This window comes from Solanum tuberosum, unplaced genomic scaffold (genome assembly GCF_000226075.1).
Source record: "Solanum tuberosum cultivar DM 1-3 516 R44 unplaced genomic scaffold, SolTub_3.0 scf00072, whole genome shotgun sequence".
Classification (NCBI taxonomy): Eukaryota; Viridiplantae; Streptophyta; class Magnoliopsida; order Solanales; family Solanaceae; genus Solanum; species Solanum tuberosum.
In genome coordinates this window covers 962,039-985,430 of record NW_006238999.1, presented here as the reverse complement: position 1 = coordinate 985,430, position 23,392 = coordinate 962,039, and the positions used below count along the sequence as shown (strand labels likewise).

Below are 23,392 nucleotides of genomic sequence, written 5' to 3'. Positions count from 1 at the left end.
TAAAATTCACTATTTTGGCCTAGAAGGAAGGTACAGTAACATTTTCAGTCCCACAAAGAATCGTCATAAATACTCACATACGTGAAATCAATAAGATAAATGTTTTCACCTTGGACACTTTTGCTTTCAATAAGTAAATTATAAAGAAATTTTAATGAAAATATGTATAAGATCTTTAAAATTGTTTATAAAAATAATATACTATATATATATATATATATATATATATTAATTAATAAAATATATGTATATAATTCATCACATCGGTTCGGTTAAGTTATTTCTTCGTTTTTTTAAAAATAAAACTATAACCAAACCAAATACTATTGATTTTCAAAAATCTAAAACCAAACCAAATTAAACCCAAATAAAATCGATTTGGTTCGATTTTTTTATTTGGATTGGTTTTTATTCAAACCGTGAACACCCCTACAGTCATGCGTATAACTTTAATAATTCATATCATATTCAAAAACAAATAAGTAAAAAACACGTTGGTTATATCACATTTGTGTGGGGTTCTTCCCAACAAACTTGGAGGCCCAATAACTTAAGTTCATGAGCAAAGGGGCATAAGACATTATTGCTGAGATAATAACTTCTATATAAAATGTTGATATGAATAGACCCTATGAAAATATTTTGAATTTAAAACGAAATAGTTGATTTGATCTACGAATTTATTCTAATTATCAACAAATTCCGTAAATTTTAGGTGGAATGAAGATTGTAATTCTTTATACTTCTTGAGGTATAATGATGGATCGAGAATATAGGTGGAATTTTTTTATGTTATATATGATAATCCTTTATAATATCCAAGTTAAGTTCGAAACTTCTTATTTGTGAAATTTATTAATTCAATTTTTGTTCAGAATTCTGATTTTTTTTATAAAAAAAATTAATGACGTGGCCGAATTATAATTGGCCACGTGTAAAAAATGATTTTGTAAAAATTGAATTAAAAAAAAAAAATAACGTGGTATTTTTTTAATTCAATTTTTGTTCAGAATTTTGATTCTTTTTATAAAAAAACTAATGACGTGGCCGAATTATAATTGGCCACGTGTAAAAAATGATTTTGTAAAAATTGAATTAAAAAAAAAAAATAACGTGGCTGAATTATAATTCAATTTTTGTTCAGAATTTTGATTTTTTTTATAAAAAAATTAATGACGTGGCCGAATTATAATTGGCCACGTGTAAAAACTGATTTTGCAAAACCACTATTAAAAAATAATGGCATGAATGAGCCTTTTCTTAAACGATAATGGCATAGATGAGCCTTTTCCCTATTACATATAAGTGATCTGAAAAGGTCATTTTCTTCTATTCAAATTGTAAAAAGGCAAGAAATTTCATTTCCTCGAAAACAAGAGTACCACAAACTAGGTACTCATATGTAAGTTTTCTTACAAAAGATCAAAAGAATGGCTATGAATAAGCCCTATTGAAATATTATAAGTTTACAACGATTCAGTTGACCTGATCTACGAATCTATTCTAATCATCTCGAGGTATAATGACAGACCAAGAGGCTCAACTAGAAAGAATAGCTACAAGTGCATTGATTTGAAGCCCTCAGTTAAGGCAACCACTTTGGCTGATATCTGGGGTTGCAACTTCGATATACCTTGACGGATTTCCTGTAATCGATGATGAAAAATACTATTAGGAGATTCCGGGAGGAAATTTGCACACGTTCGATGTTTACACCAAATCAATAATAACAAGATATGTGCATGCACTTTCATCACTTGACGTGTGTGTTTTCACCTCAAAATACTATCTAACCATAGAATAAGTAAATGTGGTTTGGTGTGGGACGGGGTTCTTCTTTCTATCAAAATAAATCGAATTTGAACGCATATAAGCATAGGTGCGGGTGAGAAAACAAGGAAGAAGTTGAATAAAACTGAAAACACAAGTTGAGACCGAGTAGACTACCTCAATACTGTAGCGTGGTGAAAAATGGGTTAAAACGAGTGTTTTGTTCCGTATCCATTTTGCTTGCTCCATTATCTGCAACACCAAAAGTTGGAAGAGTTGTATCCAACATCATGATAAATATTATGGAAGCGTTTCAATGATTCAGGTATACCTCATATAGATGGGTATGACCGTGCTCTCGTGCATGCTCAACACTGCAGTTGTCATCCAAGAAAGTTGCCTGTCAAAGAAGAAATAACGTCCCCGAGATGAGATTAAAGCTCGATCCTAACTGCTGCATCAGAATGCTTCCATAAGGTACAACAACATACCCAGTGTAATCCCATAAGTGGGGTCTGGAGAGGGTAAAGTGTACGCAGACCTTACCCCTACCTTGGAAGGTAGAGAGGTTGTTTCCGATAAGACTCTCGGCTCAAGGAAAAAAATCAAAGCAAGTCAAAAAAAAGAATTGACAGGAGTGACGAAGTCATGTCAAATGCTTCCATGAAGTGAGTTAGGATATTGTTCTAATTGCTTCCTTTATTGACCATTTCATTTTTCACTAAGCCAATAAACATTACAAGGATAAACCAGTTTGCCAATAAACTATGGCATTAGAAACAAAAAAGGACTCCAAAAAGTTGATTATGTATGCCGAAAGGAACAGGTCTACCTTTTCCATGTCACTTTATCAAACAAATATTTCTACTCTTCGTGTCAACGCAACAAATAATCAGGTAATTTGACTCTCTCTCTCTTTACTTATGACCGAGAAATCTGTCTAAAGGTAACTTGGGGAGCGCCCACCCCTGTACCCCTCTCCAGTTAAATACCAGGGCTAGTTCGCTTGGCGCAGCGCTCAAACCTGTGACCTAAGACACGAGTCCCTCAACCTTAGCCAATTCAGCTAATCCCTGGACACAGTAATCAGGTAAGTTGACTTTTCAGTATGTAGCTAAACACACAATCTCTAAAGGAACTCAAGTTCATAACCCAGTATGAACTTTCATCCTTCTGATATCATTTTCATTTTTGCTGCTGCTGCAACCTCAAGGGTTATGTATTTGAAATCTTACAGCATTCTTGAGAGAAATGAACATGTTTGGTGGGTCAGTTAACTACTTAAGATGCTAGGGATATATATCATAGGCATGCAGTCAAACGGAGTGAAAAACTATACAGATGTCACAGCATCATTTGCGTTAATTAATCATGTATTTCCACTCTATATGTCGTCCAAGGACAAAAGTAGCAAATTGAACCCCAAAGCACAGAAACAAGAGGAAACTAAAATGAAATACTGTAACAGCAGCTAATTGATTTTCCATATCTATGGAAAACTAATAAAAACATCAAGGTAAACTACATAACTGTTGTTCAGACCATACACATGAGAAGCCACTTTGGTGTCCTTTCCTATTTCTTGTTACCTTATAGGCCTATAACGATTAAAACTCAACCAATAAAGTCTAGAAGGAATCAACATTAGCAAGATAAGCAGCAAAGCTGCAGAACTTACAGTTTGGGCCTATCCTCAATGAACACAATATAGATCGGCCTAAATAAAATAATATTTAACCCTATACCTATACTTTTAGTCAGTCAAGGAGTTAGAAGGAGATTAATTACAAGATAACTCATCTGAACTAAAACAATCAGTACCAATTAAGCATTAGTTTGAGAGTAGAATATGTCAATTAATAAAATGCCGAAACCCACAGAGGACACTGCTTGAACATGGTTATACCGATTAACTTAAATGCTTATCCATCCAGCTATACCTCAGTTATAAGAATTTTTGCCCGCAAGGCATCAGCACTGCGAGGATCAAGATAAAAATCTGATGCTGTATCTCCCGTGAAGGCTACTTCTGGACACAACACACTATCTGTAATCTAACAAATGAACATTTTCATTAGACAAGAAATAATTTCAGTCACCACTCTATCACACAAGTTATGTAACAACTTATGAACCTGAACACCCGATTTCTTCAGTTTCTCAATTTTTTTCCCCTCTAGATGAATGTATTGCTTCTTCAGTTTCTTTCTAACTGAGTATATCACATAGCCCTGGAAACCCCAAGAATGAAATAATAAGTCAATAACTTGAAATGAAAGGTTTCAAAGTACCCAAATTCGGCAAAGTGGAACTGATGCAAACAAACCTGGCTAGGAATAACATGGTGAGTTCTAACTGGCCTTACTACCAGGTCATTCCGCATCTCATATGTTTCCCCTGAGTTCAAAGTTGCAAATACATTTTACATATGGAGATAAGAAAACTAAATGGAGAAGCAAAGCATGTAAAGAAAACAGAATATTTACCTACATCTAAAGCAATCAGATCCAAGTTCAGTTCCACCTGACTCATAGATCTATGAACATCAAGCAACTTCTCTACATCCTCTTTTATGGAAGGAGGCACAAAAACAGTCGGGGGCTTCAAGCCATACAAGCCACGAGTGGCAATATACATAGGAAGTCCACCCTGAATCAGAAGATAAAGCAAAAGTCAACACTGGCTATAAAGTTCAAATCAAGCCATAAGAAGATTTGTGTTTTTTGCACCAAGAATTGTGCATAGGCCCATGGATTATTACGTAACTAAAACAAATTTCTTCTTTCTGAGAACATTGATTACTCAAAGCTTAGAATAAAAAGAAGAAAAACTTACAATGTGGTCAAGATGCGCGTGAGTGATAAACAAGAAGTTTTGATGAACAGCCCTTGAGGGACATCTCCCAATATCAAAAGCAGCCTTTAGTTGTGGCACAATAACACAGGTCTCATGCCCACCAATTGAGTGTCCTTCAATTGAATAACCTTCAACATTTAACCCTTTGCGGATTACCTCAGCCCTGGCTTTTCTATACTCTTCTTCCTCTATAGCTCTCTCAATGGCAGACAAGAAGCCGGTAGAGGAGCTTTTGACAGCACATGGAGCTGGAAGACTGATGTGTGTTTGCGTTGAGATACCGTGGCTTGGTTTTTGAACATTATATTGAGTTTGGTTTGAGGTGGAAGGGTAATATGTGGAGAATGAAGGTACTTTTGGTATTGTAGTGGCTAGTGAGATTTGCATTTTTGAATTGAAGAACACATACAGATGTACTCTGAGCAGGAGAGAAGGGGTCGAAATGGTTTTTGTGCTTCAATAGTTGGATTACAACCCTACATTTAAACTTCATTCAGTTAAATTACAGTTTCTAAATCCAAAAACACCTAAATCTAACAACAAAAAACACAAAACATGACTACGAGTCTACGACACATGATATTAAGATATACATATTCAAGTTCAACTATGACCAAATCCCATACTAGTTGGGGCACGCTATATGAATTCTTTGTGTTAATTCTGCTCTATTCATGTTCATTACAACACAAGATACTCTGTCCTTTTATGCAAATTAATACTAATTCTCTAAAACTATGATTTTGATAAAATATCAAAAATACAAAGAAGTTGCAAAGCAAGTTATGTTAGCACAAATTTCTATTTATTAACGCGAAAATTTGCTAATGTGCTATTTGTACTTGACTCAACCCCTTCAAATTCACATGTGGTAATTACTCCTACAAGAAACTATCACTTTTCCTACATCACTTTAATCCAATTTACTAGCATTATACCTTCAATTTTTTCTTCTTATAACAATTATAACTCCTTTCCCAAACTACTCGTCACTTTTCGTATCTCGAGTGTCAATTTGACTAATCTACAGAGCTAAATTGGATAAGATTAACTCAACATTTAAAAACTAAACTTTAGCTATTCCAATATCATACTAATATTCTTTAAATTGTAAAAAGTTGTGATTTTTATTACCTGTTTCATACATAAACCTATTTCAAAAATATTAGTAGGAAACTTTCACACAGAAATTACAAACCATTAAAGCAAATGCAAATGAAATAATAATTTTGGGGCATATACCTGAAATGAAGAATTAAAAGAACCAAAGAATCTGACTTTATATGAAGAGAAACTCAGTTAAAACCAGGGCGCCGGCGGCCGTCAAGTTTTTCCGGTTTAATTTACTATCGGCGCCGGAAAGAGCATGTATTTTTCCGGTGATATTTTGTAAAAGTGGAAAATAGATAGAGGGGAGGGATAAGGTTTTTAAAATGGAAGTTTTTTATTTTATTTTATATATATAAAGCCTAAGCGTGGTTAAGTTTACTACTAATATAATTATTTATCTCAATAGTATTTAATTTTAATTAAAATTATTTAACTCGAACTCTCTTATTTAGAGGTAGGAAAAAAGAATAAGGTAAGAATCAAATATTCGTCAATTAACTGAGCTATTAAAATTCGATGGTGAAATATACAAGTTGCTTTCTTCATTTCCAAAGCTACCCTTTTCAGAAACTCATGACAACACACTAAAGTAAAGCAAGAATTCAACTACTCCCTTTTAGGGTCTCAAAAAAAAAACTGAAATCAGGTTCAATTTCAAGGTGGATAAAGTTCAAATCTTTTAACTAAGTATTCTTGTTTTCAACTTTTTTCTGAAAAAATCTTTGAATTTGTGTGTTTGGGTGCTGTTTTATTCACTTTATTTATTTGCAGGAGCTGAATTTTGAGCTTAATTTTACAAGATGGGAAAAATAGATCAAGATTAGAGGTACTGAATCTTTATGTATGGACTGTTAGATTTAGGCATATTTCCTATCTGGGGTTTAGTTTTGTTTGCTTTACAACATCTTTTTAGAGCAAATATCCAGTAAAAATTGTTTCTTTATTCAAGGTGAAGAAAGTTCAAATTTTTATTCAATTATTTGTCTTACTGAGTTAACTAGCATTCTTGTTTTCAATTTTTTCCTGTAAAAATCTTGATGGGTTCTTTGATTCTTTCTGTTTGGGCATTCAAATAATTTTTTGGGTGCTGTTTTATTCAGGAGTTAAATTTTGAGCTGAATTTTACAAGATGACAAGTAATGGGAAACAAGATCAAGATCAGAGGTACTGAGTCATATGTGCTTTGTAGACATTTCTATATGAGTAAATATTCATCTGTGTACTTATGAAGTGTTAGATTTTGGCATATATTCCATCTGGGGTTTGGTTTTGATTGCTTTACAACAGCTCTTTACAGCAACAAAAAAAAAAACAGTAGAGATTGTGTTTTTACTCTGTGAGTGCAACAAAAGTAAGCGGTAGAAGTAAAAATGTTTTCTTTCATTAAGATGGAGATGGGGATTGGGATATGAGATGTGGTTGTTATATTTCTTGTTTTTTTCTGGTTCAGTTCTAGGGCAGTGCAAAGGAAGGGGAAAAATCTTGGGTAGTAGTGATAGACTTAGTACAATGATTCACTTAAGAGCTAAATCGTTTTTGTTTGCTTACGAAGTACTGAGCTTAAATGAAGAAGTGCGGATTCATACGTTTTTGGGACTGAAGCATAGTTGTTATTGTTGTATGAAGTAATAAATGGAATTCAATCTCTGTTGTTTTATAAAGAATATCACTTACGGAAAGTATAAGGTTCTCTATGAGATGAAGTACTGAAATGCTTACTCTCCATTGATAAAGAAGAAAGAGGAGAGAGGGAATCCCCAATTTGGAGGGAGAGGGAGCGGTGAGAAGGGGGATATCAATGTCTCTAGGTATATAATCTCATTGAGTTCTTGAAAAGATCCTAACTCTAGTGGTGTTCTCATATGCTGTCGAATAGTTTATTCTCTTCTATTTATTGATGAGTTAGTTGTTATTTAATAATGGATCCTAATATGTTATATTTTTCCATGATCAGGAAAATTGTTGGCATGGAAGATTCTAGCATGACAATTGAATTTCTCCGAGCACGATTATTGGCTGAAAGGTCTGTCTCACAAACAGCAAGGCAGAGAGCTGATGAACTAGCTGAGAGGGTTAGTCTTTAGTTTAACAGTGCCTAAACACCAAAATGTTGAATCTTTCTTCCTTCCTCTGCACATCACGAGCGTAGTTTATTTTACCGACATCTAATTGATCATTCCCCGTTCCAAGAGTTTCCGCCATTGCAGTGGGAAACATGAATGTTTGTAATTAATGTATTTTAGGTCTTGGAACTGGAAGATCAGCTAAAGATTGTGTCACTACAAAGAAAGAAGGCTGAGAAGGCCACAGCAGCTGTTCTATCCATCTTAGAGAACGAAGGAATATCTGATGCTTCGGAGGAATTTGATTCAGGCTCTGATCAGGAAGCAATATTCTCTAATTCTAAAGGTGCTGACTCCACTGACAACAGAAATGAGCGTAAGCCAAATCCATCAAATGTGAAAGAAAGAGAAAATGATGCAGACATCTCAAGCTCCGAGATTATATCTTCTCCATCAACTGGCAGAAGTTTGTCGTGGAAAAGTGGTAAACATTCTTTGCCATCTTTTGAGAGGAACAGATATACTGATTCTGCCTGGAGGAGGTCTGGTAGTTTCGCGTCAACTGGGTCTTCTTCGCCAAAACGGGCTGGAAAATCATGCCGACGGATAAGGCGCAATACCACCAAGTAAGTTCTTTAATAAGCTCACTGATTGGAGTATAACATATCATGATGCTTATATCTTTTAATTTGGAAGTCTTGATTGAGTGACAGGGTCACATTTAGCTCGACTTTATTCCGCAGGAACTTCAGGAAGGCTTTTTTCAGAAATGTCAATATCTGAATCCCCTAGGCCCTAACCCTTGATAACTTGGCCTATTATTATTATTTCTGCTCATACCTACTCCATTGCATTGTACTGTCTGCTTCCCGAGGGAAGAATATATTCTTTTTGGGATATTGCTTTGGAGGTAGGGGGGGAGAGGGGAAGTTTCAGTTACGATAATGCTTGGTCAATTCCTGATACATATTTTCACTAGCTACATGCCTATCTCCTTGTGCATTTAGATCACTAAAGTCACTTTAAGCATCTTTCTCTTTATCATCTTCCATTTTTAACCTCATTTCTTTTGTGGACCAGAACGGCCACTGATGAATGCCCCCCCGAGCATCTTCCTTCTTTTGCTAATAATGGGCATCAATCCTTAATGGACAGTGCTGGCAATAATGATGTGAAAGATCAACGTCACTTACCTACTTCAGAAATGTCAGAAAATCAAAGGAAATCAGATGAGAGTGATGAAGGCATGGAAAGAGCTTTGCAGCATAAGGCACAGCTTATAGGGCAATATGAAGCTGAGGAAAAAGCCCAAAGAGAATGGGAAGAAAAGTATAGAGAGAATAACAACTATGCACAGGTATATATGAATTTTTTATCAAGCACATGCACATTATTCATCTGTTGGCTACTTGATCTGTGCAAAGACACTGATGTTGAAGATCGTCGTTAGACTGATATACTCAAGAACATAACCGGCAAATAATGACTCTTGATTAATTTATTCATGTGATAGTTACTTTTTAGTATCATCTTATTTCTCCATAACTGGATTATATACTGGTTTCGGTGTGTTATTCTAAAATAATTATGGCAATGCTACTGAAATGTTACGGTCATCTGTCCATGTTGGGTGTAGACGTGTAGTCATGGACAGAGATATGCAAATTACTTTTTATTCATGTGAGCTTCTGAAGCTCTGATAAAGGACTTGGATTGTGATTGGTTGGCCAGCTTGAAAATGGTCAAACCATGATGAACTTCTATATGGAAAACAAAAAATCCTTATAGCTCATCTTGACTAATCTGAGATTGATGTGTAGTTGGTCGGTTGATCATATATTTGTTAACTTGTACTGTTAATTTTTCTTCGATTTGTGGTCTTGATGCATTTCGCTGCTTTTGCTTTAGTCCAGTACACACCTTCATAATTCATTTCAGTTGACTTTCATAAACTACTCAGGATTCATGTGACCCCGGGAATTACTCGGATGTGACTGAAGAAAGAGATGACATGAAAGCATTTGAGCAACCATATTCTGCTGAAATGATTAATTTGCATAATCATGCAAACAAATTCCAGGAAGTTGATATTCCCTCCACGAATGGAGTTACAGACAATGTTCCATCCACTCCGCATATCGGTACAAGCTGCAGGAAGGATCAGAACTGCAGCAGAATTATTAATTCTGAGTCCCCAGCATCAGAATTTGCACTTTCAAAGTCTAATGGGAGTTGTCCAGAAAATGATGGCCCGACACCTGCTTATAGTCGCCATCAGTTACCGTCTGCTAATGGTTCCCCTATACACCCCTTGGAGAATAGTATCTCGTCTTCTGGAGGTAGCAGTTTGCAAGCAGGACAAGCCTTGGTTTCTAGGGATGCTTCAGATAACATAGGTTCTATCCTGGGAGCACTTGAACAAGCTAAATTTTCGATTAGCCAACAGATCAACGTCTCGCCAATAGCAGAAGGTGGATCGTCCATAGAACATTCTATTCCTACTGCTAGAATTGACAGATTAGACATTCTTCCTGGATTCCCTGGCCTTTTTAGACTACCAACGGATTTTCAACTTGAAGCAACTACAACAGCCAGCTATCAAGGTTTTCCGTCAAGGTTCAGTTCAGCGAATCATTTTCATGAACCTGGCTATGATCAATTCTCAACTACTCCTTACATGGAGTCTCCATCAAATGCTATTACAGGTCTACCATATACCACTGGATTCGACTACCTTAATCCTCCCTCGGGTTTTGGTCATCCATTTTCTAGTAAATCAACCTACCCCACATATCCTTTTCGTCCCAATACAACAACTACTGTGTCTCAATCCCAAGCAAGTTGGAGTCCGCTATATGAATCCTCACTAACCACATTAAGCCCTGTTGTAGTGCCAAACTTGTCCTCAGGCGAAGAAGTATTCTTAAGATCCCTTCCGAGGAATGAGACAGGTAAACCCCCATCATTTCCTGTCTCACATTATGATGCTCATCTGAGACCAAACATGTATAGATAGCTAATATTGCTCAAAGCACTACATTTCATTAAGAGATAGGCTCTAGTTTCTTCATCCAATATGGTTTCTTGGACCAGTGTGAGTGGTGTAGCTATGTATCTAAGATATTTGAGTCTCTTGTTGTATTAGATGTGTATTTTGTAAAGTCTTCTGGAATCAATAAACTTTGTTAGCAAATTACCTTTAAATTGAACTCATTGGATTTCAAGCTACTATTTGTTGCAATTTTAGTGATTTTTTACACATAAATATCATTAAATTGGTGCATATGCTGAACAATCCCTTCAAGGAGGTGAAATAGAAAGAATGTTTCATCCTAAAACACCATGTATAGAATAAATGTTTTTTTTTCTCCAAAAAGATGAAAACTAAAACACCTCCAAGAATGAGAGGTTTATCGCCACATCATTGCTTGTTTAATTCGTAAATTCTCCCTTACTCCTTAGCATGAGCTTTCCATGTTGGTCACTACTACTCGAGGTTGGATCGTCATTTTAGAATTTGCAGTCAGATACATTTCCATTACTTTACCAAACTAAATACATCATTTGCTTCATGAAATGACCAAGTCAAAATGTCAAAGTAAGTGTCTTTGATAAGATTTGCTTAATATATAGTATATAATAATATCCCTGCAAGTCTGTTTACTCTTGACCAAGAAAACTAAACCACTATATAAAACAATTGTCATATGAAACATCCCAATTGAATTCTTAAAAATCCCAACTTCTCAAAACCTTTACTAGTCTTTAATCCAAAATCCCCTTTTTCCTTCATTTTCGTCACGAAAACATAGCCGCCATTATAAGAACCAAGAAAAGTAGCTAAAAGTACTCACTTCACGCCCTTAAATTGGGAAATCCAATAGAAAGATTCGATTCTGACTTCATAGAGCCAGTGTTGTTGTTGCATGCGCGTAGGGGGGGGGGGGTCTTAGATTGAATATGGTTCTAGAGTTCTTCAAAGACCTCTACTTGAGAATTGGAGATTTATACAATAATATAATGTTTCATAACAAAGATCAAGAAGATGAAACTCATCAAATTATTGATTTTGAAAGGAATTCTAGTGATGAATCATTGAAATACAAGAATAGAGGAGTTGATGAATCTCAGTTAAAGCTTGAGAGGTTTAAGGTGAAAACTCCACAGGTTCAACCAACAGGAGTTGGTGCAAAGACTTCCACTTCTAAATAGATCTTTGAACAAGAAGGATCATTTCATTATTTATTTTTTTGCTTTTGACTTTATGTAGAAGAAAAAGTTCAAAAAATTATTTATTTGTTCTTTTTTGGTGTATGTATCATGTTATTTAGATAAATATATGCTTCTTGTGTAATTATGTACTCCTCATTGCAGTTTGTTTGTTCTTTTTTTCGATCAGTTTAAAAAAGAAATGTATCTTCCTTTTTTGACAACTCCTTAATTCTAACTTGTCACCTAACATGCTTAAGACCACAAGATTAAAAGACATTTTGATAAGTTCTACATATCAAGACCACAAGATTCAAAAGTCCTTTTAACTTTCCTAACCTCTATCAAATCAAAATCAGACAAACAAATTGAAAGAGAGAGCACTAATTACATCTATGTGATTACAAAATCCAGCTTTCAAAACATTTGATGCATAAATGTCTGAGTTATCGCACCCGAGGGTGCTGCCAAGTAGTCAAGGAAGTGGGTGAGTGGGTGCGGCCAAGTAGTCAAGGAAGTGAGTTGAGAATTATAAAGTCTGTGGTCCAAATCTCAACGGAGACAAAAACAGTAGGTGATTTCTTCTCATCTGTTCAATCGTTTAGACGATATTATGTGTAACACATATGTATAGCTCAATATCAAAACACTACCATTGTATGGATGATATTGGGAGAACACTCTCCACATTCTAACATTATGCATTAGTTGCCAAAATCAACTATAATTAGATTGAAAAAAAAGAAAAAAGAATACAGTAAACATAGGATTCTGCTATGCTATATTCAGCAAACATTTTTTTCTTACTGCAACTACAAGTATGCTATTCACTCTCTTCATCGCTATCCGCCAAGGAAACATGATTCATATTCTTTTCTAGAGGAGGAAGTCCATCGTCGGAATCATTAGAAGAATTTTCACCTTCACTGTGAGATCCAGAGTCTTCTGCTTTTAGAGTTTGTGGAATAGGTGAGGTTTGTGCAGAGAGCCACTCATTCTGAGTTGAAATGATTTCAGCACTCGTTTGACATTGTGAGTATGCCTTCAGAAGTTCCTTATTGAGGGACAAGAACGCGTGACCCCATTTGAACTTGCTGAGCAATAGATTTCCAGTTTCCTCCTCACCGCATATAATTAAACCTGCTGCTAAGGCCTCAACACAAGATAGCTGACACGGACGACCATAGTTTACTGGATTTGCTGCTACTAACCATGGTAAAAGACGAGGTGCAGGACAGCGCAGTTTGGTGAAAGGTACATCATCCAAACGTGCCCATGAACAGTCTACTACAGACATTCCCTTTCGATCAATTAAACTACTATCTTCTCTTGAGATGCACTGTGTTCCAGTAGGACTTAAACAAATGCCACCGAATCCACTACCAACACGCAGCTCTCTCAACAAACCAAATCTTGCAAGCTTCCGTCCAGTGCACCTTTTAGCATCGCACTGACCAAAATCCCACATAGCCAACTGAATTTTTGGACCGGTTGGTTCCTCTTCTTCTACAAATTCCCCAGGTAAAGACTCTTCAACCTTGAAAGAGTCATCAGGTTGACGGGTGCGGCTGGATTGTCCTCGATGAGAGTGGTGATAGGTTTTAGATCGCCTTTGTTTGTTACCACCCATTTATAAGAACTGGCGAACAATTTGATCGTACTTCTTGAACTACTACTAAGATGGTGTTCGTCACTCAAACTTCAAAAAACTGATCATCTGCATATGTTGTCAATGGTTCACTGAGGTCAATAGCTTATAGAATAAAAGGCTCATCTATCAAAGTAATGCAAGAAAAATGAACTATAAGTTGCAACAATAACGATACAGCAACAAGTCGATATGCCTTAGTTTCAGACATCAGCCAAAGAAGTGAAATTTTCTTTGAGAAAAAAAATAACTTTTAAGAATCCCAATCACCAAGTGACATAGAAAGAAGATGGAACAAGATTGGTGATTGATAGAAAAAACTGTAACATAAACAAAAGTGCAGGTACAACAACCCACAAATTTGCATTTACATGTTGAAAGCAGCCCTACTAAAGATCAGTTATAGTAGATAGCATTCAAAAAATTCTATAAAAAAGAGGGAAGGACAAGTTTTTTTTTTTTCTTTACACCAAAAAACGCATTTGAAATTTTAGTTTTCTCATTCGAAATACTCATAAGGCAGTACTTCAATAACAGTTCTAAGTCCTACGCCACACTCATGCTCTTCCTGTCCATATTCACAATATTAAAAGAAAAATGGAAAAAGATGTCATCCAATCAAGTGTTAGACAGGCAGAACAAAATTCCATAGCTGCAAACTTCAAAAATGATAGTATCTCACTTGAGAATACTGTCTATCCGTAGAGCAACTGAATTTGAACCTGACATTAGCCGATATGAACATAGAGACCACCATTGAGTCGGACAAACTTGCTTTAGTTCCACAAGATCTTGAAAGGGTGGTTAAGACACTGATAAAAGTTTGTTACCATACTACATAATGTTGGTCATTTTTTAGGAAAAACACTCAAAATGGAAATTTAGCATCGAAAACCAATTGGAACATAACTCAACCTTAGGTAATAACTCCTAGATAATTGACTTCAATAAACTCTAACTAACGAATCACTAATCCATAACCCCAAGACCTAATCAGGAATATATATGTTTAGCTAATATAATATAAAGCTCAAATAAACCACAAGTAAAGATCTGTAATCTAGTATCCCTGTAGTTCGATTAGTAAAACATGTTTGGATTCTGAGATTATTCGATTATAAAGTTAATTTCACTCCTCTTTTCAACTGTTAGAAGTAATACTATAAACGACATCTTCTGAACATGTCAAAATCTGGTTTTTGAACTTGTAATACATTTTTTCAAAACTATCATTGTTATCCAAGATTCAGGGCCAAGGTGGAAGTGGCCTCCGTGGCGGACAACTAGGCTGAGATGGTTCAGGCATGTCAAGGGGAGATGGTCAGCCGCATTAGATTGTTTGAGATAGTAAGACACATTAAAAGGAGCCAGGAACTATACAGACCATAAATTAGATTGTTTGAAATTTTACATGAGAAGCATTATCAGGTCGATCTAAAGAGTTTTCTGACTACTCTTTGACTGTTCCTTACTCTAAACTATTGCAAAATTAGAACTTGGAGCGAAATTGAGCCAAACTAAAGTTCGAGCAAGAACAAAGACCCATGGGCGAAGCCAAGGGAGTTTCGAATTACATTGTATATATAAGGTTAAAAGTACTTTCCTTTTTTATGTATAGAGATGTAACCCCTTGTATTCTTCGTATGTTTAGAAATCCTAACTCTGACAAGAGCAGATTGAGAGTATGAATAATGGGTCGACACAAAGCACCTACGTTGCTCAGACTCTTCAAAAATGTCATCAGGTGTGTATCGCACCCTTCAAAAATAGTGCATTTTTGAAGGATTCGACACAGGTGCTGCAACATTTTTGGAGAGTCCGAGTAAGTTACCAGAGCACAAATTTGAAATTTAAAAAAACAAACAAACTTGAAACCATAATTTTAATTTTTTTATTACTGTGGTGTCCGTAGACCTAGAACAATTCCACAGGATACCTTACACTTGACACCTACCCCTCCCATCGGCTAAGGAGTATAAAGTATACGCATACCTTATCCCTACCTCAAAAGTCGAGAAGATGTAATCCTCGACTCAATTAACAAAAAAAGTACCTCAAAATTTGATTTGAACATACAATAAGAACACAAGCAATCCAAAAAAGGAAGCAAAAAATAGATTTAGAAAAAAAGACACAAACACATAAAAACATACATGAATCAAATCAAGAACATAACAGCAATAATCAAGAAAAATTGAAAAATCTCAGAAAAACTTACAAGGACGAAAAGCACAGCTGATGAAGAACAAATGTTTTTTTTTTTGGTTCTTCAGCGACCCAACAAGGGTTTTAGAGGGGGCTAAAGTGCACATAATAGCCTATTTTAGGACCATCATTTAACTTATAGCCATATAATATAAAACTTTATTAAGTTTAACCGTTTCATAATCAAACATTTTTAATTATGGGATCAAAGTTATTAAAATTTGACATATTTAATAAGTTCTAAATTCTATATTTAATCTTTTTTATTGCATAAATATAAGTTATCAATCATATTACACCAAAATCAAATGTCAAATCACCAAATTGAAATAATTTTTTTCTTGAATTTTTAATCATTACCATAATATTGATAATTCTTCCCCATTCTTCTTTTACTCCAACATATAATTAACCTTTTACCTGTCCTTTTGATATACTAATATCTTAATAATTAACACCAATTACATCAAAAGATTTTGCTCTTTTTGAATATAACAAATTTGGATACTATGATTTGTTGTATTGTAATAAATTATACCATTTTATTATAGTTAAGTGAGAAAATTTTATTTGAAAACACATATCATGTATCTATTAATTTAATATAAATATCGAGTTCAGATAAATTTTTACCAATGATACTTGATGTTTTTTATACTTTGCCCATTAGACTTTTATTTATCAAATATTTATATGGTGATTATGTGAGCAACTTTGATCATTTCCTCTCTAATTGTGTTCCTTTCTTGTTTTCTTATCAAATATTTTATGATGGTGAGGTATGTGATGATGAATAGTGAAGTAAGAAAACCTATTCACTTACTTAAAATCGATAGAGATGAGGCTTTTTAGCGAAGTCAAGTCAATTTTGAATTATCAAACTCTATCATCAGTGATTCCATAATATATTTTCTTATTAATAAAAGAAACCTTAGATTTTTTTTTGATTTTTTTTACAATAATGATGGTTCACCTAATCTTGTTGACCTTTTGACAATGGAAAGTTTAAATCTTTTATAGATTCTCTAATTTTATACATTAGATTTAATGTAATATAATAAGAGACTCACTTAGATGTGGCTTTAATGTCTTAAACAGAAACTTAATTAATTGAAAATTTATGAAAAAGACAAGTATGTATGCACGAAATAGAATCTTTATCTTTAAAATAAAATTAGGTTGATGATTAGGCAATATAAATAACTAATTTAATTATTTCATATAAACATTGAATGTGAATAAATAATTATCTAATAATCGGTGGAAAAGACAAGTCTATAATTGGAATAAAACAACAATAAGTTGCTAAAAATTATGGTTTTAGGGGCTCATTAAAGATACAATTGGCACTATTTCAACCAAACATATCATAGTGGAATACTTTCAATCATGAAGATACATTCTATAATATAATGTAATATATTGCTAAGTAACTTTTATAGCAATTATTTGATTAGTATATAACATGAATGTGGAATTTCATTATTATCGTCAATGTATGTAAATTAAACTTTTAGTTAATTTTGTTTGGTTCGTGGGATAAAAAAAATTACAATTTTGAAATAAATTGTGTCTTGTTATTATTTTTTTATTTCAGAATTAGCATTTTTGAGATTATTCATATAATAATATCATAGTTATGATGTTATTTTTTCCACGCTCTATATAAGGTAATAATTTCAAAATTACTAATCTCAAAGTAAGAGTGACCTTAGCGGAAGGACAAGATATGAAAAGCGAAACTAAAATCGTTTGAACATGTGAAGAAGTGCACAAATGCTCCATTCGTGTGAAAGTGTGCAAGTCTGACTATGGATGATTTCAGGAGAGGTAGAGGTACGCGAAGAAGTATTGTGGAGAGGTGATTTGACAAGAGATAACACAGTTTTGGCTTATTGAGAGCATGACCTTAAATAGAAAGTTATGGATGACATAGATTGAGGAACGAGATTAGTAAGTAGTAGAATGTTGTCTCGTTTATCATTCTATACTATTAGTTGTAGTATTTCTCTTGTAGTTTCTTATCTGTTGATTTCTGTTAATATCTATTGTTTCTTCTACTTCAATTATCACACTTTCCTAAATTATCGCACTCGCCAACCATTTATGATAAATAATCACTTTAGGATAAAGATCTCTTGATATCTCATTTATGAGACCAGGTATGTTATGTTTATTGTTTTACTAATCTCAAGATAAAATAACAAAATGATACATTTGCTGATTTGCACTTCTCCAAATTGTCTTCTAAAGTAATGTGTCAACTTCTTCACATTAGACATATTCATGCAGGCACATAAGGGGAGAGAGACATGGAGACAGAGTCACTATCTGGTAAAGATGGTACCTTTGACAAGAAAATTTGCATATTCTGTATAATAAACAATTTGGGTGCCTTTTAAAGTAAGTTATTCAGTGTGGGGAAGGTCAATTTTTTGGAAAATTGAAAAAATATTACAAGAGGTATTTTTTTTTTCTTCTGAGTGACAAAAGGGGGTGTGGGATTTTGATTTTTCTTGTGATTTTACAAGTTGGGTATTGTAAAATCTGTTTGAATGGTAGTAACAGTACAAGATTTGGAATTTTCTTGGAAATTTGATTATTGGGTTGTTGATTGGAAGGTAAAGTTGCAATCTTGGAAAAAAATTGGGAAAAAAAGATGACATCTTCAGCTGTAAATTTGGTGATGACAGTGATTGGGTTTACAGTGAGCATTATATTCATAGTATTTGTGTGTACAAGGTTAATTTGTGCAAGAATTCAGTACTTGACAAGGAGGAGGTCTTCTGCATATACTTCTAGATCTGATCTTAGCATTGTAAGTTCTTGAATTCAATATTCTTGAAATTTTAGGGATTTGTCACATATGGATATGTTTCGTGTCGAAAATACTGGTTTAGTTGAACCTATATTGCATAGGGTTGGAGCAGCAAGGTTCAAAAAGGAAAAAAAATTGACCTTGTATATGTAAGATAATTTTCCAGTGAAGAGAGTTAGGATGAACCCCTTACGTCCCCTAGTTCCGCCCCTAGGCTCACACCGAGTTTTGTAGCTATGAGATGTTCTTTCCTTAGTTTTCCATGTTGCTCTAAGTTTTCTACTTTTATGTTGGGACAAAATAAAGTTTGACCTGGGGTAGCTACTATCTAATCATGATTATAGTTTTTGTTTGGCTCAGTAGTCTAGCTGGTACCTAATCTTGTAGGTCTGTGATGCTTAGTTTGTTAGGTTTGTGGACTTTTAGGATGCTTTTTATGGCTTATCATATTCTTTGATTTGAAATCTTTCAAACTTCAAGTTGTGCTTGTAGGTCCTATTCCCCTCACTTCATAACATTTACCCCATATGTAACTATATTAACCTTGTACTAGTTTAATTGCTTACTATATAGTCTATGCACCCAAGGTTGTGGCATAGTGGTCGATGAAGTGGGTTGAGTTCCATGAGGTCTCAGTTCAAATTCTAGCAGAGACAAAAAACACTAGGTTATTTCTTTTCATCTGTCCTAGTCTTGGTGGACAGAGTTACTTGGTACCTGTTGTTGATGGAAGGTGATACGTATCCCATGGAACTAGTCGAGGTGTGCAAAACCTGGCTCGGACACCATGGTTATCAAAAAAATAATTGAGTTCCCTTTCTGTTTGTGTTCTGCTTTAGTAGTAGATCTCTGTCTTTATATTGGTGGTTGGTCTGTGTAGCCAATAACTCAAGAATATTGTTTTTCAACTCTGGAGCAGAATGCTTTTTTTTTCTTGTGAATCACTTGTCCCGCTTCCCTTAAACAATAGTTCTTGTTTACCTCGTACAGTTGGAACGTGGTTTACATGGTCTGGAGCCTCTTGCTGTTGCCAACTTCCCTACGAAGAAGTACAGTGATGCATTTTTTTCATTTGCAGAAGATACTCAGTGAGTTGAATCATTTCTCCCAACTCATATATTGAACTATCTTACATAAGCGGTACTTGTTTCTAGTTGGTTGTTTTTGACTTCTTCATGAAATGTACTAATTCCGGAAAGCAAATTTATTTTTGATGAAAAAGGATCAAAAAATTGATCCTTATAGTAGGACTATGAATATGTTTTTGGATAATGTTAGCATTGATAACTTGTGAAGTCCATGCGAGTCAAATCTTAATATGACGGTTAGAAAATATTGGAAATTTTAATTCAATAACATTGCAGAGGACTGATGAGTGGATCAGGAACATAGTGAACATCTGCTACCTGACTTTATTACATGATAATCGTCTTTGTTTGAGATCTTGAAAATTCTTTTTTCATCTGAATCATGGTATAAAACATTAGAAATGAAGAAAAAACTATCTGCTCAGTGCAACATGGTTTAGACGAGAGTGTTGACATCCATGTGTAGATTGTCTTAGTTTAGTGTATGGTTTTGAACAGATAGTTGCAGGCAAGCTTCAAGTGCCTCAATAAGTTTTGTCGGAGAGGCCACCAAACTGCACTGAATTGTTATTACAGTGTTGTTGGCTTTTGTAATAAGAAGAAAGTCGAATTAGATATTACCTGCAACTCCTAGCCGTTTTTGGGGTGGGTGAGGAGCATAATGGACTGATAATATGGAGATGATTCCAACATCTTTTCTAATATGGCAATTGGTGATAGTTGTAGTTTTGCCCCTAATTTTAACTTCTCATCTGTAGTTCATACTCTGTTGAACCACTAGGAGTAGTGGCCACGGAATTATGGTACTTCCCCAGGCTCTTAAGTTTTCACAGTGAACTTCTTTTGGTGAAATCTTGTCAAGGGTCAGTTCTGATTTCTGAATATAATGGATTGTGTGAATTGTTTGGAATGACACCAAGGGAAAACCAGGTGGAGCGAAGGTCAAGAAAAAAGAGACTCTTTTGATTAGGTGACTTATCCTAAGATTTCAAATTTCAGTTATAGTTACTTAAATCTCTTCCTTTTGCTTTAGCCTGTGCCGTATTCCTCCATTTATATTAGAAACAGTAGTAAGCCTACAAGTGGATGTGCCGAATCAGGAGAAAATTAGGATCAATTAGATGCTACCTTCTAACTTGAAAAGTAAATATAGATAAGGTAGGAATGCAAAAAACTGCTATACACTTTAGATGGACAGGTTTGAAGGTGATGCCGATACATTCATCAGGAAGAACCAGTGGGAGGCCGCTCAGCTTAGAAATTTTCAAGCCAATTTTCATTTGCATTTCCCTTGTTAGATATGCCACTGCAGATGCATCTTCCACTTTCGATTGAAGGATAGGAACATTCTTTCATCATTTATCATAGACCCTTTAGCTTTGGATGGTGCCCTTTTAGCTCACGAAGATCTACATTTTCAGCAAAGGAAGCTGTTCATTCATTTACCTTTTGTCGAGCCATCTGAATTTCCTTCATTTCCTCTATGTTCTTATTTGATGCATCCAGCTCTCCTGCTCTTTTCAGAAAGGGAGAAATACTGAAGATAATGAGAAAATCAGACTGTCTAGATCGATGAGAATCACAGTAACGAATTTCAATTATTCAAAGAAACTTGAAAAGGATGAAATAATCGACTATTTACAAATTAGGAAAGACACGGGAATGAGCTGACTCTTGCAGGTCATATGTTTGATTGGAGTTTCTTCGGATAAGTCAAAGATGAATCAATTTTGGTAGAAAATAATGTTGGACTAAAAAAAATCTTGTATTAGATAGTAAGTGTGAGATTGAGGCTATTATATATCATCGATCCTCCCATGTCCTATCTATGAAAAGTACTATTGGTTGCATACTGCACTTTATACTGTAAACCTCATAACGGTAGGAAAACATCAACTTGTGACTTTCCGACTAGTATTCACTAAGCATGTTCTTCTGTTTTCAACAATATGTCAAAGAAAGGGACTGGAGATTACTAGAGGCAGTATGTGTTACTTTCTAGTTTATTTTGGCCATAGAATTCTCTAATTGAGGTCATGCAAATATGTTCTAGTGGAATTTGGTCATCATCCATATCGTTAAGGATGCTGAAAGTTTTTGTGGTCACTCAAAGATTTGGTGTTGTATAGGTCAATTCGGAATATGTAGTGAGCCAGACGAGGAGATCAGTAGTTTGATGGAGATTAGGTACTGCTACTGGTGTACATAAAGCTTGAAACATGTTGTTCCTGGAGGTGTAAATCATCATAAAACCTTTGTAGCATCTTTAGTTACCCTTTTGGTCTCTTTATGAGAGAAAATTACTATATACCAAGTAAAAGGATCTCTTTAAAACTCGAGCCATGGAAAACGTAATCTCTTTGTAGCATCTTTGGTTACTCGTTCAAAATTGAAGTGTAGTTAATTACTAATTGATATTACATTATTCAACAGTTGAATAGATGTGGAAGTAACATGTATTTTCTTGATCCAACTGTATGATAGGATTCAAACGGATACCGTGAATGAGTTTGTTTTGAAATGGACATATGTTGCTTATACTGTTTTGTTCGTCGTGTTTTAAGTGTCTCCTCTAGTGTACTTATGGAATTTTTCAATCAATCACCTTCTGACTTCCCTGTGTACTTCATTGACATAGATGCACGATTTGCCTTGCTGAGTATCGGGAGGAAGATACGTTACGTATTTTGCCATTATGTGGACATTACTTCCATGCCACATGCATCGACATATGGTTTCAGCAGCACTCTACATGCCCTGTTTGTCGGATTTCCTTACGCGAGACTGCTGACAAAAAGTGCTTCTTGCAGCCCTTGTTTAGTTCAGCTGTCCGATCTCAATACACGATGGACACCCTGAATGTTAATTCGAACCAATGCTCGTCATCTGGGCAGAGGCTTTCTTCAAGATCACACGACAACCAGAGAACGAACCCCACTACAGCAAGTGCATCAAATGCATAAGCCTTTAGGCCACAAGAGTACAAATGGCGAAATTGACAGACGAAAGGTATTTACAATGTTGTGTTAACTTTCATCGTAGTATCCAGATTTTGCAAGGTGATATCTATGTGCAATAGACTCAGTCCGGTACTTCTCCGAACCTTGCAAATAGCGGGAGCTTAGTGCACTAGACAACCTGGACGGACTTTTTCCCATTCAAGGCAAACATTTTTTTTTCTCTCTTTTTGTAAATATATAAGTTCAGTTTAGGTGGTAGGAGTCTTGTATATAGGGGCGGAGCTAGAGGGACGAAAGTTCTGAACCCCCTTCGTTGGATAATCACACTGTATATAGAAGGTCAAAATCTTTGTTTGCGTTTATATAGTAGATAGATGATAAACTTTCTTGGTGAAAATTTTGTCTCCGTCATTTTGGGTATAACAACCATTATTTCACTTGATATTGATATGTATATGCCTTGCCTTTTATTCATATTGATGTGTTTGCTTGGATGAAGACTAGACATTGCAGTAAATAGCCACAATATTGATGCTAGTACGTATAGACTATTTAATTTATGGCAACAATAATAGCATATGATTATTCCCATTTATGACCGACGATCGTTTGCAAGAGGAAAGTGAAAACACTTTTTTCGGCTAGTTTTTAAATTTGTCCTTTAA

The 23,392-nt window shown here is 34.9% G+C and overlaps 4 protein-coding genes across 6 annotated transcripts; 2 read left to right on the top strand and 2 right to left on the bottom strand.

Annotated features, from left to right (window-relative positions):
* Positions 1-1,338: 1,338 nt before the first annotated feature.
* Positions 1,339-6,044, bottom strand: LOC102579294 (ribonuclease Z, chloroplastic). Its single transcript, XM_006345799.2, has 9 exons — positions 5,869-6,044; positions 4,606-5,102; positions 4,257-4,419; positions 4,097-4,167; positions 3,906-4,001; positions 3,711-3,824; positions 2,102-2,170; positions 1,948-2,022; positions 1,339-1,646 (listed from the first exon to the last, which is right to left on the bottom strand). Exons 2-9 carry the CDS (start codon positions 5,011-5,013, stop codon positions 1,557-1,559), a joined length of 1,086 nt encoding a protein of 361 aa, XP_006345861.1. The 5' UTR covers positions 5,014-5,102; positions 5,869-6,044; the 3' UTR covers positions 1,339-1,556.
* A 245-nt stretch (positions 6,045-6,289) lies between these two features.
* On the top strand, positions 6,290-11,027 carry LOC102578411 (uncharacterized). 2 transcript variants are annotated; one of them, XM_006345798.2, is made up of 7 exons: positions 6,290-6,395; positions 6,508-6,562; positions 6,837-6,900; positions 7,691-7,808; positions 7,980-8,425; positions 8,955-9,156; positions 9,760-11,027. In XM_006345798.2, exons 3-7 carry the CDS (start codon positions 6,866-6,868, stop codon positions 10,813-10,815), a joined length of 1,857 nt encoding a protein of 618 aa, XP_006345860.1. In that variant the 5' UTR covers positions 6,290-6,395; positions 6,508-6,562; positions 6,837-6,865; the 3' UTR covers positions 10,816-11,027. The 2 variants fall into 2 exon arrangements, with proteins under 2 accessions (XP_006345860.1, XP_006345859.1); XM_006345797.2 differs by having other exon boundaries at positions 8,880-9,156.
* A 1,599-nt stretch (positions 11,028-12,626) lies between these two features.
* On the bottom strand, positions 12,627-15,972 carry LOC102606406 (ribosome biogenesis protein TSR3 homolog). Of its 2 annotated transcripts, none has more exons than XM_006345796.2 (2): positions 15,875-15,972; positions 12,627-13,725 (listed from the first exon to the last, which is right to left on the bottom strand). In XM_006345796.2, exon 2 carries the CDS (start codon positions 13,636-13,638, stop codon positions 12,832-12,834), a length of 807 nt encoding a protein of 268 aa, XP_006345858.1. In that variant the 5' UTR covers positions 13,639-13,725; positions 15,875-15,972; the 3' UTR covers positions 12,627-12,831. The 2 variants fall into 2 exon arrangements, with proteins under 2 accessions (XP_006345858.1, XP_015163556.1); XM_015308070.1 differs by having other exon boundaries at positions 15,881-15,962.
* A 2,099-nt stretch (positions 15,973-18,071) lies between these two features.
* Positions 18,072-23,089, top strand: LOC102606063 (RING-H2 finger protein ATL28-like). The gene is made up of 3 exons (XM_015308069.1): positions 18,072-18,679; positions 19,670-19,767; positions 22,406-23,089. Exons 1-3 carry the CDS (start codon positions 18,521-18,523, stop codon positions 22,728-22,730), a joined length of 582 nt encoding a protein of 193 aa, XP_015163555.1. The 5' UTR covers positions 18,072-18,520; the 3' UTR covers positions 22,731-23,089.
* The last annotated feature ends 303 nt before the right edge of the window (positions 23,090-23,392 follow it).

Excerpts from the sequence above, each read along its gene's own strand:
- LOC102579294 (XM_006345799.2), bottom strand. The coding sequence starts at position 5,013 with ATGCAAATCTCACTAGCCACTACAATACCAAAAGTACCTTCATTCTCC. Across the intron at positions 3,825-3,905 it reads TGAAGAAATCGGGTGTTCAG|ATTACAGATAGTGTGTTGTG; the intron begins GTTCATAAGTTG and ends TTCATTTGTTAG. Across the intron at positions 2,171-3,710 it reads CAAAAATTCTTATAACTGAG|GCAACTTTCTTGGATGACAA; the intron begins GTATAGCTGGAT and ends CTTCTTTGACAG.
- LOC102578411 (XM_006345797.2), top strand. The coding sequence starts at position 6,866 with ATGACAAGTAATGGGAAACAAGATCAAGATCAGAG. Across the intron at positions 6,901-7,690 it reads AAACAAGATCAAGATCAGAG|GAAAATTGTTGGCATGGAAG; the intron begins GTACTGAGTCAT and ends TTCCATGATCAG. Across the intron at positions 9,157-9,759 it reads AGAATAACAACTATGCACAG|GATTCATGTGACCCCGGGAA; the intron begins GTATATATGAAT and ends TAAACTACTCAG.
- LOC102606406 (XM_006345796.2), bottom strand. The coding sequence starts at position 13,638 with ATGGGTGGTAACAAACAAAGGCGATCTAAAACCTATCACCACTCTCAT.
- LOC102606063 (XM_015308069.1), top strand. The coding sequence starts at position 18,521 with ATGACATCTTCAGCTGTAAATTTGGTGATGACAGTGATTGGGTTTACA. Across the intron at positions 18,680-19,669 it reads CTAGATCTGATCTTAGCATT|TTGGAACGTGGTTTACATGG; the intron begins GTAAGTTCTTGA and ends TACCTCGTACAG. Across the intron at positions 19,768-22,405 it reads TCATTTGCAGAAGATACTCA|ATGCACGATTTGCCTTGCTG; the intron begins GTGAGTTGAATC and ends TCATTGACATAG.